The sequence below is a fragment of the Pituophis catenifer genome, unplaced genomic scaffold (genome assembly GCF_029215685.1).
Source record: "Pituophis catenifer annectens isolate HBS135680 unplaced genomic scaffold, rPitCat1.0.hap2 SCAF_2, whole genome shotgun sequence".
Lineage (NCBI taxonomy): Eukaryota > Metazoa > Chordata > Lepidosauria > Squamata > Colubridae > Pituophis > Pituophis catenifer.
In genome coordinates, this window is record NW_027256882.1 from 40,986,879 (window position 1) to 41,006,727 (window position 19,849).

Sequence of the window (19,849 nt, forward strand, 5' to 3'; positions counted from 1 at the left end):
CGAAGTCAATGGGGAAGCCAGATTTATTTAACAACTGTGTTACTAACTTAACAACTGCAGTGATTTGCTTAACAACGGTGGCAAGACAGATAAAATGGGATAAAACTCACTGCCTCACTTAGCAGACAGAAATTTTGGGCTCAATTGTGTTTGTAATTTGAGGGCTACCTATACAGTGTTCCCACTTAAACCTTCCTATTAATAATCTTCTGGACCTATTTCTATCAGATTTTTGTCTAAAATGCTCTCTGAAGTCTTCATAGGCTCACATCATTAACAACTTCCTGGTGGCTAAGACAAAGCATCTTTTTGGAGAAGACTTTTCTCCCCCATCTGACACCTTGGACCACTAAATATCACTGCCAAACCCTTGGCTGTGAGAAAGCTGAGACAGGGAATAAAAACATCTTGTCTCCTTTTTATCTTCATTGTAATACAAATATTGTGGGAACTGTATCCAAAACATATCCTAACAGAAAGAGGGTGTTTAGAAGCCAAGGATATCATAGAAGGAACAGAATACCCAGTTAACAATTTAAAACTTTTATTTAAGCAATCATTAAAAAGAGAAGAATACAATATAGAAAATACAGCATTGATGGATTCTTGGAGATAGTGATTGCCCTGCAAGATTCTGACCATTAATTATTTTTTTTTATGTGGAGTTTATGATTTATCTACAGCTGTTTACTGAGTGAAGAAATTCTGGAATTGTGAGCTGATCAAGCATTCTGATTATATAAAACAAGTAATAATCTATCAGCAGCCAAACGATCAATAGGCCCAGTACACTGATAGGATCCCAGTAATTCTGCATGTGGGAAAGTATAAATGAGAAGATGCTTCTGTTTATAATACAGGTAGTCTTTGACTTAAAAACATTCATTTAGTGACCGTTCAGTTACAATGGCAAGTGGGGAAAAAAAGTGACTTATGGACTGTTTTCCACACGACCATTGAAGCATCCCCGTGGTCATGCAATAAAAATCTGGACGCTTGGCAACTGGTGTGCATTTCTGACGGTTGCAGTGTCACCTTTTGTGACCTTTTGTCAATGGGGAAGCCAGATTTATTTAACTGTATTATTACCATGTTTCTCCAAATATGACATACCCCCAAAACATGCCCTAGCCCGATTTTCACACCTGCGCCTAAAATTAACCCCACCCCAAAACTAAAGGCTAGTTAAGCTCCACCCATCATCTGATTGTACGAGGTGGGGTGAGGTGCAGACTTAAAAATCAAGCGCGGGTGGGTGGTGGTGGAGCAAGGAAAGCAGATGCATCAGAGACCCTGGCTTGTTTCTCTCCCTCAAAGTCCGCCAGAAATGGGTCTTTGGAAGGCTCGTCGCACCGGTGAAGCCACTTGTGTTGTTGCGCATGAATGGTGGCACTGCCGCGGCGTTCTACAAGGTTCATCGCGCCAATGCAGCTACTCATGGCAGGACGCCATGAGGCTCGTCACACTGGGGATGCCACTCGTGCATGCATCAGCACAACAAACAAGGGTAGGGGGGGAAATTAAGACATCCCTGAAAATAAGGCCTAGCACTTATTTCGGAGGTCGAAAGAAAATAAGAACAGGGTCTTATTTTCGGGGAAACACAGTAACAACTGCAGTAATTCACTTAACAACTCATAAAGGTCATCAAGTGGGGCAAAACTCATTTCACAACTGTCTTGCTTAGTGACAGCAATTTTGGCCTCAATTGTGGTCATAAGTCAAGGACTACTTGTAAATCATTTGCCTCTACAGCAGAACCACAGAGCTTCCACCCACACTGTCTTCTTTGATATCATTCCTTAACTTAGTGCTTTACAAATAATCGGGCCCACCAAGCCCATCCTCTACCTTTTACATTAAATACAATCTTCCCCTGCGTATCTTTGTATACGTTGATTTCATTCTTTCCATCTCCCGAGCGGAATGTCACATTACTCCCTCCGCATGAGACCTCCAACACAGCATTGTCCTGCACAGTATGCGGTTCCTTGGGAAATTCCTCTATTATCTCATTTAGGCACTGCCGCAGCTCCTCTGATCCTTCAAGGGAGGCCAGCTGTTGGTCGACATTCAAGATGTTGGCAAGGCTGAGTGGTAAAGACTGGCGCCTCAGCCTTGCTACATAGACTTGTGAATTGGCTTCTTTGACCGTGTAATGTGTTTGGCCGTCCACCCAGAACACCTCAATATAGTTTTCTCCTTTCCCTGACACAAACTCCTTCCTCGTTCCGTTACACTCAAGGATCATCTTGGCATTCTCCTTTACCATCTGTGGCTCCAATGTGAATTCCTTGATGGCTGTGTCGAAGCAATTTTCCATGGCCTCGCAAAATGGCTCGGATTTCCGGGCTTCCAGCAGGTTTGTCACAGTGAGATTTTTAGGGACCGCTTCTTTAATAGGGACAATGGTGGTCTTGGGGTACCCAAATGGATACTTTGCAACTAGCCTATTTTCCTTCAATAATAAAAATAATGAAAAAAACAAAAAAAACAGGATGAAAGCCAAGATGACCCTTTTGATGGAAGGCAGAGTCAGTGGGTACCTGTGGAAGACGCGGGACACAGTATTTTTGATGCCACTCTTTATGTTACGCCCCAACATTGTGGATTGTTGTAAGAAGAGCCCCCAGACTTTCTTCGGGTAGAAAGATCTATAAACCAGTTTGAACTCATTAGCTTCTTCGTCAATCAGAAAAAGTTTAGGAAAATTATTGTCCTCTTTCATAGTGGCAAAAGCTGTCAAGGAAAAAAAAAAGAGTTTGGAATTAGGGACCCGTTTTAAGCCACAAAACGGGACCCAAAATATTGCCGTAACTGCCACAGTACTGGCAAAGCCTCTAAATGGTTTTCTTTGACCTTTTAAAGGGGTGAAGATTTTGTTAAGATTGCCCAGCCTCACGAGGTCAAGCTGCCCCTTATCTGAGAAGGTAGCTAACTCCTCGTTCTTTAGTTTATCCCATTACCAAACACAAATTAAAAAACAGCTTGGTCAGATGCTTTATAGGTAGTCCTTGATTATGACCACAAAGGGAACTGGAACTTTCAACACTACTGGATGCAGTCATTAAATAAGGTGGGCTCAATGTTATGATCCACTTTGCTGTTGGTCGTTAAGTGAATCACCAGTCATTAAATGAATCCCCATTGTCATTAAGTGAATCCAGCTTTCCCCATTGAGTTCGCTTGCCATAAGCCACCTGAGAAGGCCACAAATGGCAATAACACATGACTTAAAGACACCGCAACAAGCATAAATACTTGCTGGTTGCCAAGAGCCCGAATTTTGACCATGGGGACACTGTGAAAGTCAAAAGTGTGAGGACCTGTTGTCACGTTAACATCATGTTAAATGATCACTGTTTGTTAAATGAGTGATCATAAGGACTACCTGCATATATACCGTATTTTGGGGAGTATAAGACGCACTTTCCCCCACCCACCCCATAAAAGAGGGTGAAAAACTGGGTGTGTTTTACACGCCGAATGTTACATCAGCCATACCTGAGGGGAGGGGGTAGGGAGTTGATTCAGTGGCAATGGTGGCAACAGCAACAGGCAGCTGATTGGCAGTATTCTCCTATCGCCAATCGGAGAGGTGGGATTCAAACAGTTCAGCAGAACCGCTTGTTAAATTGAGGAGAATCGGCTGATTCTACCAGTTGAGCAGTTAGCCAAGGACAACCTGCTGCCCCATCACTGGGCCTGCCGCACAGCCACCAAACCTCCAGACCTGCTGTTCCACTCACCGCCAGACCTGCTGCCCACTTTGCATTCCTGCCGGGCCTGCCGTCGGGCCTGCCACCTTGCCGCCGGGCCTGCCGCCCTGCTGGACCTGCCACCTCGCTGCCAGACCTGCTGTCCCATCGCACTGCTGCTGCCCCATCGCATCACCGCTGGACCTGCCGCCCTGCCGCTTCGCCGCCAGACCTCTGGATCTGCCGCCCCGCTCACTGCCAGACCTGCCGCCCTGCCTCTGGACCTGCCACACCATCGCATCACTGCTGGACCTGCTGCCCCATTGCATCGCTGGGCCTGCCGCACCTCCTGGACTGCGTAGACTGTGAGCCGAGACAGAGAGAGGTATGGCTTGGCTTCTAGCGCCGGAGAAGGCAGGCAAGGGTTAGGGTTAAGGGGTTAGGGTTAGGCTTAGTGCCTGTTTGTCTTTGTAAAGGGTTAGGGTGAATCACCAATGTCCTAAAATTCTCAGCTTGCTATTCTTAGTTTAGGGCAGGGCAGGGCAGGGGTGAAATGCTTCTGGTTCGGACCGGATCGCCCGATCCGGTAGCGATGGCAGCGGGTGGTTCGGAGAACCGGTAGCAAAAATCCCTGCCCCCCCCATGCCCAGCTGAGCCGCACAATCATCAGAGGGTTTTTTTTTTTTTTTACTTTTAAAAGCATTTTTTCTACAACCTCTTCCCACGAAAAAATGCTTTTAAAAGTTAAAAAAAAAAGCCTCTGATGATCGCACGGCTCAGCTGGGATCGTCAGAGGCTTTTCAAAGCATTTTTTCCTGCAACCTCTTGGCCGAAGAGGTGGTAAAAAAAAATGCTTTGAAAAGTCTCTGATGATCCCAGCTGAGTTGCCTGATTGGCAGAGGCTTTTCAAAGCATTAGAAAAAATGCTTTGAAAAGTTTAAAAAAAAAATTGGCCACGCCCACCCAGTTACATTACCACCACCACCACCAAGCCATGCCCACAGAACCGGTAGTAACAAATTTTACATTTCACCCCTGGGGCAGGGGCGTAATGAGCCAGTGTTGCATGTACTGTATACGGTATACCGGTATTTTGTGTATGAATGTATGAACATGGTTTTAGCTACAGTGCTCTGTACTGTTATAAAGGACACATTATTGTTTTTTCGTGCAGAAAAATACTATGGTACCTCCTGATGCTACATTATTATTTATTTATTTATTTATTTATTTATTTATTTATTTATTTATTTATTTATTTAATTTTATTTTTATGCCGCCCTTCTCCTGAAGGACTCAGGGCGGTGAACAGTCAGAATAACATACATATAATGTGAAATAAAAACAATTTAAAATAATTAAACCAATTTGGCTCATCAGTTAAGATCCTCAGCATAGAATTTAGACAATTTGAAAATTTATGCCAGCCCGGCTTGGTGAAACAGAAAGGTCTTCAGTGCATGATGGAACGTACGGAGATCTGGGATCATTGTACATACCGGTACAAAGATGTCAAAGCGAAAAAGACAAGCGTATAAAATCTCTTTTAAGCTGGAAGTCGTGAAATATGTTGAGGAACATGGAAACAGAGCAGCAGAGAAACATTTTGGACCACCTCCAACTGAAAAAATGGTAAGAGAGTGGGGAAAACAGGTGGATCAGCTGCAAAAAGTGAAGGATAAAAGCAAGCACAACTTTAGTGGGCTTCCTGCAAAGTGGCCAGTTAAAGGTGGACATGAAAGACTGGATCACACATCACTGGAACAGTGGCTTCACAGTTTCCACAAAAATGGTGATATATGAAGCCAAACACATTGCTGCACAGAAAGGCATTCGGGATTTTATTGGATCACCATCATGGTGCTTCAGATTTATGAGGCGATGTGGCCTTGCTATGCGCACCAAAACTAGAATTGTGCAAAAAATGCCAAAAGAGAGTGAATCTAAGATTCTGTCTTTTCATACATTTTGTGATAGATTCCAGGAAGAAAAATAATTTTGAAATTGGCCAGATTGGGAATATGGATGAAGTCCCGCTAACCTTTGATGTGCCTTCTAATCAGACTGGTCCTGAAAGGTGCCAAAAGCATAAGCATGAAAACTTCAGGACATGAGAAAACACATTACACGGTTGTGTTGTCCTGCTGTGCAGACGGCACCAAATTGCCACCAATGTTAATATTCAAAAGGAAAACCTTCCCAAAAGAAGTGATTCCAAGAGGTGGTGTTGTCCATGTCCACGAGAAAGGATGGACAGACGAAAATGGAATATGAGTATAGATTCAAAAAGTGTGGTCCCAACGTCCTGGAGGACTTCTAAAAAAACCTGCTTTATTAGTGCTCAAACCAATTTAGAGCACATATTAGTGAAACCACAAAGTAAAGATTCAAAGAAATGAAGACTTATCTAGCCATAATTCCTGAGGGTCTTTACCAGCCAGTTTCAACCTCTTGAAGTTTCCATCAACAAACCATTCAAAGCCTACATGCGAGAAGAGTGGAACAAATGGATGGCTGCTGGTAATCATGATCTGACACCTACTGGATGAATAAGGAGGCCCCACTGTCACTCAAGTTTGTGAATGGGTGAAAACATCATGGCACTCAGTGAATCACGAAATTGTTACACGGTGATTCAAAAAATGTGGCATTAGCAATGCCTTAGATGGAACTGAAGATGGTATCATATATTAAGGTAGCAAAGAAAGTGGTATCAGTGATTGTGAACAACTGAGCTTCCTAAATTATGACACTAGTTATGATGAGTTCTTGGGGTTTCCAGAAAATCAGAAGAGTGCTTGAACCTTAAAGTCTCTCATTTGTTAATGACAGTGATGATGGTTCTGTTGACTTTACATGGTTGTAAAAATTATTCTGCTATATTTTATTAAATATATTACTACACCATTTGATTCAGAATATTTTTTCCCCTTGTTTTCCTCCTCTAAAATCTAGGTGCGTCTTATAGTCAGGTGTGTCTTATACGCCGAAAAACACGGCGTATAACGTGTATTTCCCAGAAACTATATTTACATTTTTAATTATTTTGGCCTCCAAAATAAGCAATCAACATAAATCATACTAGGAAACTAAATAAAATAATATACCTTATTTTTCTTTTTTTCCCTTCTTTTATTTTATTATAACATAAAACAACAATACAAGACATACGACATATATATATATATAAATACTCTTTTTACAGCTAATTCGTGATGGTTTTACTTTGTTATACACAATTTCCCCTTATTTCTCTTTGTATTATTCCAATTTATTTATTTATTTATTGGTTCAATTTATAGGCCACCCTTTTCCGGAGATTCAGGGCGGCTTACAATGCGTTAAGCAATAGCCTTCATACTTTTGTATATACCTGCTTAGTAGAGCTTTCGGGCCCCCCCTAAGCGGTGTTCTTTTTTTGTACAAAGTCAGCTTATTGCCCCCACAAACCGGGTCCTCATTTTACCTACCTCGAAAGGATGGAAGGCTGAGTCAACCTTGAGCCTGGTGAGATTTGAACTTGCAGTAATTGCAGGCAGCTGGTGCTAGTTAACAGCACTTTAGTCTGCTGCGCCACCAATTTACTACTTGTCCCCTTCATTTTATTTACAATATATTTCTCGTCATTCATAACAATTTCTTAATTCTAAAGCTTAAACAAATTCTTTCATTAGTTTTTAATGTTTCTATCAATTCCCCCTATTTTTCTTCCTTATTTTTCCTTTCCTCCAACCACTTGTACCATTTATGCCAAATCATGTAATATTCTGTGTCCTCCTTTTCTTTAAGTTCTTTTGTTAATCTATCCATCTCGGCACATTCCAAGATTTTTTTTATTAACTCTTCATCTGTAGGTATCATTTCCTTTTTCCAATTCTGGGCATAAACTATGCGAGCGGCTGTTAAAATGTGTAATATCAAGTATTTTATTTCCTTCTTATATTTTTCTGTAAATATCCCTAACAGGAATGTCTCTGGTTTAACGTATTTTTCGGACTGTAAAACGCTCTGAAGTATAAGACGTACCTAGCTTTTGGGGAGGAAAACATGAAAAAAAATCTGCCTCTGCTTCTCAGCAATTTGCCTCCTTGCAGCAAACAGCAAACAGCCTAGTCATCTTAAAGTACAGCCTGATTTAGCACAAGCAGCTGATTGGCGGTTGGATTTGCCCCCCCGGAATACTGCCTATCAGCTGTTCCAGGCTGCGGGGATCGCTGCCGCCCATTGGTGCTGCCACCTATCGCTACCTCTGTGTGCCCCATTTGCCCCACAAATTATTGGGGGCAATATGCTGGCTCTATAAACTGCTTAGTGACAGCTGTAAAGCACTGTAAAGCTGTATATAAGTCTAAGTTTTATTGCTATTCTCCCATGTTCACCTGCACCGATTAAGCATTTAATTAATGATACTATTATACTTGCATCGTCCCAGCAATACATATTTCTCATGTGAGCTATTGCAGGGAAGTTCTCATTTATTGACCACAGTTGAGATCAGCAACTCCATCTCTAAATGACTTGGTTGCAAATCGAAAAATTATGTGACTGCGATTTATAGCAATGACCGTTGTGGTCATTAAACAAATCATACATGGTTGTTAAACGGGAAGCCACATGACTGTGACGTGTGCCATTCTGCAGGCTTCCCCATTGACATTGCTTGATGGTAGCCAAAATGAAGGTTGCAAATGGCAATCACGTGATCACGGATCATTGTGACTGCTGTAATTTTGCACCTGCTGCCAAACACCCAAAGTGCAATCACATGACTGCAGGGGACACTACAATGGTCACAAGTTCGAGGACCATCTTAAGTCCCACTTGTTCAGCGCTGTTAAGACGTTCCAACGTGAGGACCACCTTGTATGTGAAAAAGTTATCAAAATTGTGAAATGTCATAGGTCATTGATGGCTAACCTTTTCAGCACTGGAGTGTGCGCATTAAGACCAGCTACCCAGCACGCATGCGTGCGCTGGAACTCAAAAGAGCAGCTGGCGATGGCGTGCATGCCCACAGAGAGGGCTCTGTGTGCCACCTCTGGTACACGTGTCATAAGTTCACCATCATGGTCATAGGTCATTACAACAATGCCAGTAACAGGAGCAGAAGTATCATTCATAACCATAAGAGCACACCATCTGCAGCCACTGCTATTAAAAGAGGGGCAGTGTCAGCTGAAAAGAAAGAGGACAATAGAGAGTTGGCACAGCCTTGTTTCCAAGGATATGAAACAATTTCTCTAACTTCTTTCCCAAATATGAAAGATGTAGACCCTGCCTGGGGCGGGGAGAATAAGGCACTGCTCTAATGCTACTAGGAATCCAGTAAAATGCAGTTAAAAAAGACTTCTAAGATTATACTTTGGTTACCACAATATAAAAAAGATGTTGAGACTCTAGAAAGAGTGCAGAGAAGAACAACAAAGATGGTTAGGAGACTGGAGGCTAAAACATATGAAGAACAGTTCCAGGAACTGGGTATGTTTTTAATGAAAAAGAGGACTAGGGGAGACATGATAGCATTCTTCCAGTATCTCAGGGGCTGCCACAAAGAAGAGGGAGTCAAGCTATTCTCCAAAGCACCTGAAGGCAGGACAAGAAGCAATGGATGGAAACTGATCAAGGAAAGAACCAACCTAGAAACTAAGAAATTTCATGACAGTTAGAACAATTAATCAGGAGAACGACTTGCCTCCAGAAGTTGTGAATGCTCCATCACTGGAGGGTTTAAGAGATTGGAGAACCACTTGTCTAAAATGGTATAAGATCTCCTGCTTAAGCATGAGGTTGGACTAGAAGTCCCTTCCAACTGTTCATCAGAATCGTTCAAGCCATGGTATTCCCTGTGACAACTATAGAAGCAAAAGTTGGACTTTTAAGAAGCAGGATAGGAAGAATATTGAGGCCTTTGAACTTTATGTTGGAGAAGACTTCTGAGAGTACCCTGGATAGCCAGGAAAACCAGCCAATGGATCAACCAACAAATCAGCCCAGAGTTCTCATTTGAGACACAAATGACCAGGCTCAAATTAACCTCTTTTGGACACACGATGTGAAGACTCAACTCTCTAGAAAAGCTTGTAATGCTGGGAATGTGGAAGGAAAGCCAAGAGAAAGACCAGCAGCAAGGCATATGCACTCAATTAACAGTGGCAATGTGTCTACAGTTGGGAGAACAAGTGCGGGGCAGATCATCATGGAGAGCCATCTAGGTGACTGCTAGGGAGCAGATAACTTCATGGTACATAATCAGTCAAAACAGTCAATAGTAAATTAATCTGCAAATCACCAGGGTAGTTTTCAATTTTGATGAGCAAAGGGAAGGAATCAATCACTCACCTTTGGCCTCCATGTTGCAGAACAGCCTTCCCTAACCTGGCCACCCCTTGCCCGCTTTGAAGGACTTGGCCAAGATAATGGCAAAAAGGCACCGGATTTGCAAACTGCTCAGGTGTCTGCTCTCTGCACAATGTGCTACCACAGATCCACAGAGATTTGTAATCGAGGAGCAGGATAATTCTCCTCCCCCTTGAGAGCTCTTCAGGCAGCTGATAGGCAGGCCATTTCCCAAACCTCACCAGAAATGATGAAATGGAAATGGAAATGGAAAACGAAACTTGTCCATTCTCCCAAACACACCACCACCCCTTGTTATCAGCTAAAAGGATTAAGCAAAAATAAGTAAGTAAATAAAATCCTCCTGTTGGCTGAAAATCTGCTTGTGAAATCTCTTACAAAGAAGACCAGTAATGTGAGTTGTTTGGGGAAAGCCAGTCAAGATTCCTTGCATTTCTTTGGGAATCTAACTCAGGCGTGTGCGAACGCCTCGCATTTCTTTAGCAGTTCCCTCAATGAGCGCCCCCGTCCAACGTGGGTAAGGAAAGACACCCCGTGTTAATAAATTCAGAAATTTGAGTAGTCTTCTAAAGGTCGTGCATTACTATGATGGGGAGGGCTCACCGACGCCATTTTACTAGGAACAAATACGCCCATTAGGAGCGCGACTAAACCAAATCCTAAAACACCGATTTGCCAGGAGAAAGGAAGGCGCCTCTCTCTAAACCAAATGAAATTGAGGAGGGGGGGGTTTAAAGTAAACTGCGCAGCTTCCAAGAACTTTGGAAGGGAAACGATGAGCCTCAGCTTCTTTATTCTACTGTTCTTCAACAGAGACCAGATTTCCCCTTTCTTTGGCTGATGGAACGGCTCAATATCCAAAGTTAACAAAACCGCTGGCTAGGGAGTGTTGGAAGATATGAGAAGCTCAATATTAAAAGAGCAGGGAAATTCCCCTAAAAGAAAATAAGCAGAAACTCAGGCAGAGTTTTAGCCCCCACCTTTATCAATGGGCCATTAAGAAGCTGAAGCCACCCTATTTTCCACAACAAAGGAAGGAAAAAAATTACAGGGGCCTGCGACATCCAAACAGATATGGGACACAGGAAAGAAAAACAAACACCCAAAAGGGAAAAGAAATCAAGCCAAAGTAGTTTAAACACATGAGAAAAGGAGATATTCACTAAAACACAGAAATAGCAAACTGAATAATTATAGGGAAGGAACAACTACAAAGGGCTAGGAAAAACAAAAAATAGAGAGTGGACTATAAAACAACCACTTATTTGCCAGATCCAGGACGTAAGAACCCAATCACAAAAAAAAAAAAAAAAACAGGATTTAAACACCATAAAATAATCACACACACACAAATCAAAGGATTCACATGCCAAATCAAAAGAATTTCAAAAGACTTTAAAGGGTCACATAGAAAAATCAAAAGACCTTTTAGGATATAAAAAAGGGGTTTTTCTTACAGCTCAAACAGGCTAGCCTCGGAACGCTGTGCTTGTATTTGTTTCATGCCTGCCTTCCTATAAACAATAAACTAATTCTGCTCTCAAGCAGCTGACCTCCAATCATTTCGAAGTTATCTCCCAGCCCTGAGTTTTGAATTCAAGAAGGGAAAGCTCTGCCTTCCAACAATCCTTAAAGGGAAAGGCTTCTTTTTCCTTCCAACAGGGTGGGGGGGGGAGGTTTAAGGTAAACTGCGCCGCTTCCAAGAACTTTGGATGAGCCTCAGCTTCTTTATTCTACTCTTCTTCGACCCGATTTCCCCCTTCTTTGGCTGATGGAACCGCTCAATATCCAAAGTTAACAAAGCCGCTGGCTAGGGAGGAAAGATGCGGGAGGAAAGCGAAAAGAGAAGCAGATTTGAGTCTGTCTTCCCCATCTGACAATCGGTGCGAAACAGGCAGGGCTGTGGAGTCGGGAGATAAATGTTTCGACTCCGACTCCAACTCCTCAGTTTTTTGTACTTCCGACTCCGACTCCAACTCCAGGTACCCAAAATTTCCTCCGACTCCGACTCCTCGACTCCGACTCCACAGCACTGGAAACAGGAGTTACCAGACTGCGCCCCAACAATGCCAATGGGGAGCCCTTCTCGGCTTCTCTTCGATGGAACACTTTTCCGAAAGCGACGTACACTGACTTGAGACAATGTTTTGGGCGCGGAACTCCTCGTGGCCAATGGCGAGGAGCTAGATCAGATCGGAGGTGCCTTTCAGGTCCGGCACCTAAGGGCCAGGTGTCTGCGCACAGGCGAGACGGCTTCGCAGGCTGAGGGGGTTATAGTGACGCCCCTCGCCGCTTTTATACCAAACGGGCTTGCTTCTTTCCATAAAGAAGGATAGTTGTAGTTTAGGGTTGAAATGAGAGGTCCTTGGTGTTTTCTGAGCTTGTTTGTCTTGCAGATGTTTCATTGCCCAAACTAAGTTAACATCATCAGTAACATTCTTTGGTTAAACGTATAAGCCGCCTCAAATGAATCTCAGCAGCGGTATGCAACAATAATTACAAAATCCGTCAAAATATTAAACAACATTAGCCTCCCAACTAGTACGCAGTGACACCCAGCCACATACAACATTCAAATACGCAATCTGCTTTTTTTCTTCTTCTTTAGGATTACATCAAGCCCACTACTAGAATTCAAGATTTAATATTGTTCACAGTTGAAATCTGATCAAGGAATATAAATCGGCATATAAATCGCAATAAATAAATAAATAAATAAGGAAGCACTTCCCCCAAATTAGCACTAGAATTAAAACGGTGTTATGTATGTGAGCTAGCGGGGCTGAAAACTGAGCACATTCAGTAACTAAGAACGCTCCCTAAATGTTGGGAGAATGGAAAAGCAGAAGGTGAGAATGGAAAATCCTGCTGCAACCCACAGTGGGAACACAGCTGTCATTCCAGCAAGCAACTATTTTGTGTAATCTCTGAAGAAAAATTTTGTAGCTCCTGGAAAGGCAGTTTTCTGCCTTCAATTTGAGTATGGAGGAGGAGGACATCATGAGAAGTATAATAATCCCTGAGAGCTAAAACCTGGATAGCCTGAGAGAGCCCATATGTCCATTAGTCCATCAACTTTTGTCAAATATCCTATTTTCAACCTAGGTAGATTTTTCCAGCTATCCAGACTGACATGGGAAAAATATTCAGATATTCAAAATATTCAAACCCAGAACTGGCGGTTTTGTTAAATCAACAGGGACTGGATATGGACAATTTGGTTTTTAGGTCAGTTCTATTGGAATTAAACCTTTGGAAAGATTGTTTGCTCTAACTCTTCCTATAGAACACAGACGGAAATAGATGTGGTTGTATTGTTTTTTCTTTCCTGTCTAGATTGGGAAAAGGGGGCCTTTTTAAAGAGTTTGGACCAATACCTCTGAAAGAAAACTTCCAAAACAACGGCAGCAATATTAGTTACACCATAAATGTCATTCCATTGTGTTTAATGTCAAAGTACATTCACAGAACTACCCATAAATTGGAACCATCACCTCTGACAGCATATATTTAATTCAGTGTTCATTTAGAGCCTATTTTTCCACAGCAGACTGCCCTTTACAAGACTGTATCCCAAGTAAAGCAATTTGGGGATTTGGTGTGGCAAAAGAGTTATGGTACTACCACAGAACGTGTCAGATAACCATTCTGGATAAGATTACATGAAACCCACCACCAGAATTCAACATCAATATTGTTTCACAGTTGAAATGTGGCCAAGGAAGCATTTCCCCGCTAATTAACACTAGAAATTAACTAGTGGTGCCATGTATGTGAGCTAGCATAGCTGAAATGGGGACAGAATAAAAGGCAGTTCTGAATTTCTCATTTGGCTCATATCTGACCAATTTTCCAGATGTTAAAAAACGTTTTATGTGCTACTTAAGGGAGGAAAAGAAAAGATTCTTGCATAGCATTTTTAAAGCTGTTTCTCAAGAGGAAACAGTTTAGGCCTCCCTCAGAACAAACATTCAGAAAGCTGAGGATTATGAACTACATATAATGTAGATGAGAGGCTTTTTTAAGTACCAGTAACTTGTTAATGCTTCTCACCTCAGAAACATTAGGATGCATGGATTTCAACTCTTACAACTGGGAGAATTCTAGGAGTAGAAATCTACATATCTAAGTTGCTGAGGTTCTGAAACAGTGGACTAGACCAAGGCTAATTGTATCTTAGAAGAAATCACATTTTGATTCAGGAGAGAAGAATTCTCTGTAAGCCAATTTAAAACAGTTGTTAAACAGGTTCTAGGAACAGCAGCAATTGTATCAATACAGGCCAAATATCACATTTGTTTCTATTGCAGTGTACGACATGCTAAAAGTCAGATCAGTGAAAGGGTGGTGAGATGGTAATTGGATTCACCACCCTTTCATCCTGGGTAAAAAGCAATTTCACTGAAGTCAGTTTCATCTCCAAGTTGATCGATTTCTTTGTTGAACTGAGCAAAGACACTCATTTCTTGTTCAATAGCTTGGACTCGATCCTCAATAGAAGACATGGTGTTCTGGAGCTGATCCACAAGATTCTCTAATTTAGCCTGGTTGGTCAACACCATACGCAGAGCTTCTTGACTCTTCAGAATAGCGTCTACATAAGGCAAGAGACACATAAGTATGACCATTTTTCTTTCAAGAAGTCGCTTGTACCTAGTTTTTTCTTATTCCCCTTTGCTCCATTTTACCCTCAAATAATTTAATCCAATACTATACGTAGGTTTTAAAGCAATTTGGCAGGGAATTTTGGGAGCTGTAGCCCCAGCATATATGGGCAGTACCAGTTTGGGAAAGGTAGATTTCATGTCAGTATTCTTAGCAAGTTCACACAACTATATAAATCCTAGCTAGTGAGTCATAGTTTACCGAATTCATAACTGTTGTTGGATTCACAAGCCATATCTCAGCCCAGGAATATATAAACCAGCTTATAATTGGGCAAAAATCCAAGAAAAGTGATAAAAATCTTATTTTGACAAAAAATATGAACTTGAGGGCAAAAAACCCACAATGAAACCTGAAATATAATTCCATGATGCTGTGGTTTTCAAAAATCCTCTAGTGTATCCCTGATTTTAGTGAAGGCAAATATGGACCCATTTAAAAATCATGAATAATGTTATTAGAACATTTAGACTTATCTTTTGAGATTTTAGAGGCATTAGATAGCATTTTTCCTTAGATCATTATGAATAAAAATCCTTTCCTAAAACACAAATCTATTATATATTAGAGCAGCACAAATGAAACATTATAGTACAGGTAAGCACAACAAAACCAGAATTTCTGTTGTTAAGTGTGCTGCACTCAATTTTATAAGCTTTTTTTTGCCACAGTTGTAAACCACTTAGACAGAGCTGTAAAGCACTATGAAGTGGTATGTAAATCTGTTATTGCAATTGTATGCATATCACATATTAAAATTATTAATATATTGATTATATATATTGTGTAGATTAGATGTTGATGCAATCTTTGTGTAGAGTGATAGTGCACTCTGTGTAGAGCAGGTGTCAAACTCGCCATGTCACATTGCCGTCATGTGACATTTCCCCCATTCAGAGCTGGGGTGGGCGTGGCCTACGTGTGACACATCCAACCCGTGGGCCGCCAGTTTGACACCCCTGGTGTAAAGTGTACACTCCATCTACACAGATTTGTTTTCTAGGAAAAGCACACTTCCCGAATCCGCTGCTTCCTTCCAATGCATTGGACTACCATTATCCCAGGTGAGCTTAGGATATCAGACTAGATAACAACAGACTGAGAAAGAGTCAGGATGCACACAACAAACTCAGAGCTCCACCTTATTGTTCAGTGGAATCTTGTCACTTACCTTGCATGGCTTCTGGGTACCACTGGCAACTGCTTGGCTGGATATCAGGGGTAGCTTTCATTGGTGATGCCCTCAAGTAGAGGGAAGGCAGCAGGTGTAGTTGGCTTTGTTGGGATATCTCATTCAGTACTTCTTGATTGTCACTGCCTTTAGCAAACAGAGTTTAACAAGACATTAGTTCTCATTTTACTGGAACCAGTTTCCTTTTACCAAGTTTTAGTATAATATTACAAATTACTTTTTTTTCATGCCCCCCACCCCCATTTGCCACCTGAAAAAACTGTGGATTTTCTTAATGGGCAATTTGATTCGTGGCCTTTCTGAATCACAGCTGAGGGCAACTGTTTCTCAGCTTACTATGGGCTTGGAATACACCTTTGTATTGGATAAGCTCAGGCTGAATGTATTCAGCTATACTGTATACACCTGGGAAATATCAGTAGATGCTTAACCCTGGTTAACTCAATTAGCCCAGCTTCCCAGGCTCATGCAACCGATGGAAGTTATTAATCATACAGCTTGAGTTTGCATGATACAAAAATGAAATTGGCTAATTTCTGCTAGTGTTGTGTGAACACAGTCACAAACACTTAGCTACCAGTGTTTCCTTCCCCCATCCTATCTTTTGGAGGCATAAAATTAAAATAACAAGCAAAATTTCAGGGGTTAAAGCTAAATATACAGAATAGAAACACAAATCAGGAGGGCATCCAGTTGAGGGGGACCAATGTACAAGCAGGCAAGTTGAGGATCAGCCTTTACAAAATAACTTCTCTTCACACCCTACTCTCTCTCTTGCCCCCCAAATTATAAAACTGTCCCTCAGATCATTTTGCTCATGTGCAGTTCCTCTCTCTCATTACAAAGCCACCCCAAATTGTCCTTACCTGTCTACCAATAAACCACACCCAGAGTTCTCAACACACTTCCTTGCCTGCTCCTATTTTAAATCTATTTTCTAGAAATTAAAGCTTTTAAGTGTCATAGTTTCATTCTCCTCGCTGCAAATAACGATCTCCCTTTTATCGATTAAAAACAAACAAACACCCAGCTCTTAGAAATCCCCCTCACCCAATTCTACTCGCAAATCTTCTTTCAGAGTCATTGCACTTTCCACCGGCCTCGACCCCATCTCTTGCTGCAACGCCACTCGCCCCCCTTCCATTTTACTAACGCAGAGAGATCCGACCGGCAATCAGCGTCGCTAACGGCTGGAACATTTATACACCACTCAGATGCGTTCATTCTATTACCGCGACTTGTGGATTCCACTCAGGTCCGATTTGTCTTGTAACCAATCAGCTTCCAGCAACCTTCCTCTACCCAACTTCGTGAGAAATTCGGTTTCAATTGAGGGCTGAGTACCCTGTCTTTGTTTGTTCGTTTATTAGTTGATTATATACAGACGTAAAGCGTTAGAAAATAATATGTTGATTTACTCAGGGTCGGGAAGAGAAACAATATAGAGGCATTTTAAAAAGTAAAACATATATTATGGCCCTAGGGGCTTTCCTAGAATTGGGAGGGGGAAGGAAAACCACATACTGCCTTTCCAACTAACAACTTTTTACTAAAAGGCATAAACTCTGTTTTTTTTTCATTATAGACTAACATGGCTGTTCTATCATGTTTAAAATGAAGAAAGAAAGATAGGCACGATTATTTTCATTTCAGTATCTTCTCAGTCCACCATCTTTCCATACTTGGGCTACAGTATTATCAGGCAGGAAAAGTCTTTCTCCTCCCACCCCCTCAAACAACAGTTTGAAAACCCTTTGTGAAGGAATAGTTCAAGAATGCCCTGACCATTAACTGTTCAGCAGGTGAAACCTTTCATCAATTCTGGAGATAAAAACAATTAACAGAAAAGCGCCAAATTTGGATACATCTGCTCTTCTCAACCCGGAACTCTCAAGGAGGTTGGCGTCAATGTTCATAATTCCAAAGTCAAATTCACATTTTTGGTATTAGAGATTCCACGTATCTTTTCTTTTATGTACACTGAGAGCATATGCCCCAAGACAAATTCCTTGTGTGTCCAATCACACTTGGCCAATAAAAAATTCTATTCTATTCTATTCTATTTATTTCTATTTCTATTTCTATTTCTATTTCTATTTCTATTTCTATTTCTATTTCTATTTTTATTTCTATTCTATTCTAACACCTCTGGAAGGCATGAGGTAAAAATACTGAGTCAAGCCAAAGCAACTAAAGGAAACAAACCACTGATATCTTTAACTCCAATTGTGGTTTCATTCTTTATTGTGGTCCACAGACTTCAACAATAGTTAATATTAGAGTATGATTTAAGTTGTTTTTACACAAGTCTTTTAATTGAATTCCAGATGGTGAAATTATTATTTTGTGATGCAGGCATGCATATATCTTATCTATCTTATTTGATGTGAATTTTGAAGTTCCAGATTTGTCAAATAATTCTCTTGCAGTGAATTCTGCAGTTCACAGATGTTTGTCATTATTGTTTCAGCATCATGTTAGAAGGTGGGGAATAAGATGACCATTAGGAACTGATGGATATACCAAAGAATATTCCAACTAAGTGGATAGTATTGATTGGCAGGGTTCACACAACCCACTAGACTAAAATGGAATTGGATAAATGGTTCAAGGTGTTGCAGGAGGTTGCCACTCCCTGCCTTAGCATGATATATATCAGGCCATTATAATATTTGTTGGGGAATCCCTGTTATTTGAATACAATTGTATTTTGTTTTAATTCAAATAATAGATTGGGGAAATGTAGTGTCAGATTTTGGATTAGGCAAAAGAAAATATTTTTAAATGGTAAATCTTCAGAATAAGAAACTCTAATTTCCATTTTACAGATGGGGAACCGAGGCTAAAAGAGAGTTAATAAACACCAATCATCTGGTGATTCTGCTGCTGAAGTGGGATTTGAACTTAAATCACTTGGGCGCAAAAATAAATTCCAACTTTCTACTTTATCTGGTGCTACCAGTTTTCTCCAAATGAGTGCTCTATGTTTAAAACAAAACATATTTACTCTGAAATAAATGCAAGTGAGTTCCATAGATTTTAATGCCAAAGAAGCATCAATAGGACTGCAGCTGAAATTTCTTTACGCTCCCATGCAAAATTCATTACTTTTAAATTGACTTATGAGTCCCTGAAAATATTATTGTGTTGGAAATTAGGAACATTTATAAATTGTTATTTGTAGCAACAGTTTTTGTTTTATTCCACTGCTCTCCTCTCAATAAAATTCATCCATCCATTCCATTTCTATAGCCACTCATCTCAGTCAATGATTCTGGATGGTTTACAATTCAAAAAATGTATTAAAATTAAAATACTAAAAACATAAAAAAAAGAAAAGAAAACAAGAGAAACATCCAACATAAATATATATAGCAGCCGAGATACTTGGCCAGTTAGCAATATAGCCAGGAGGTGGGGCCCTTAACACATTTGGCGCCCCCAGGCTCAGGAACATTGTCAGGATTTTAGGATTTATGAAAGACTAACAGGATTGGCGCCATTTTAATCTCTGAAGGGAAGATGTTCCATAGAACAGGAGCCACTGTAGAAAAAGCCCATCTTCTAGTCTCCATCAGCCGACACTCTTTGGCTGACAGGATCTGCAGTATGCCCATTCTGCTCAACAGGTAGAGACTCTCGGAAAAAGGTGATACCTCAGGTACCCCAGTACCAAGCAATGTAGGCCTTTAAAGCTAATCACTAGCACCTTGAACCAAGAAACACTGGCAATCGATGTAGCTCAGGCAAAAATGGTATTATGCATGCCATGTATCTGGCACCATTTACTACCCATGCAGCCACATTCTGTACCAGTTGAAGTTTCTGAGTGATCTTCAGGGGCAGCCCCATGTGGAGTGTGTTACAGTGGTCTAAATGAGAAATTACAAGGATTTGAGTTACTGTGAGCAGGGCCTCTTGGTCTAGGTATGGGCAC

General features: G+C 41.1%; 1 protein-coding gene across 2 annotated transcripts; it reads right to left on the reverse strand.

The window, feature by feature from the left end:
- Positions 1-595: 595 nt before the first annotated feature.
- LOC139309414 (uncharacterized) lies at positions 596-11,680 on the reverse strand. 2 transcript variants are annotated; one of them, XM_070933479.1, is made up of 3 exons: positions 11,609-11,680; positions 3,750-4,061; positions 596-2,739 (listed from the first exon to the last, which is right to left on the reverse strand). In XM_070933479.1, the coding sequence occupies exons 1-3, from the start codon at positions 11,616-11,618 to the stop codon at positions 1,808-1,810; spliced, it is 1,254 nt and encodes a 417-aa protein (XP_070789580.1). In that variant the 5' UTR covers positions 11,619-11,680; the 3' UTR covers positions 596-1,807. The 2 variants fall into 2 exon arrangements, with proteins under 2 accessions (XP_070789580.1, XP_070789581.1); XM_070933480.1 differs by having other exon boundaries at positions 11,513-11,623.
- Between the last annotated feature and the right edge of the window lie 8,169 nt (positions 11,681-19,849).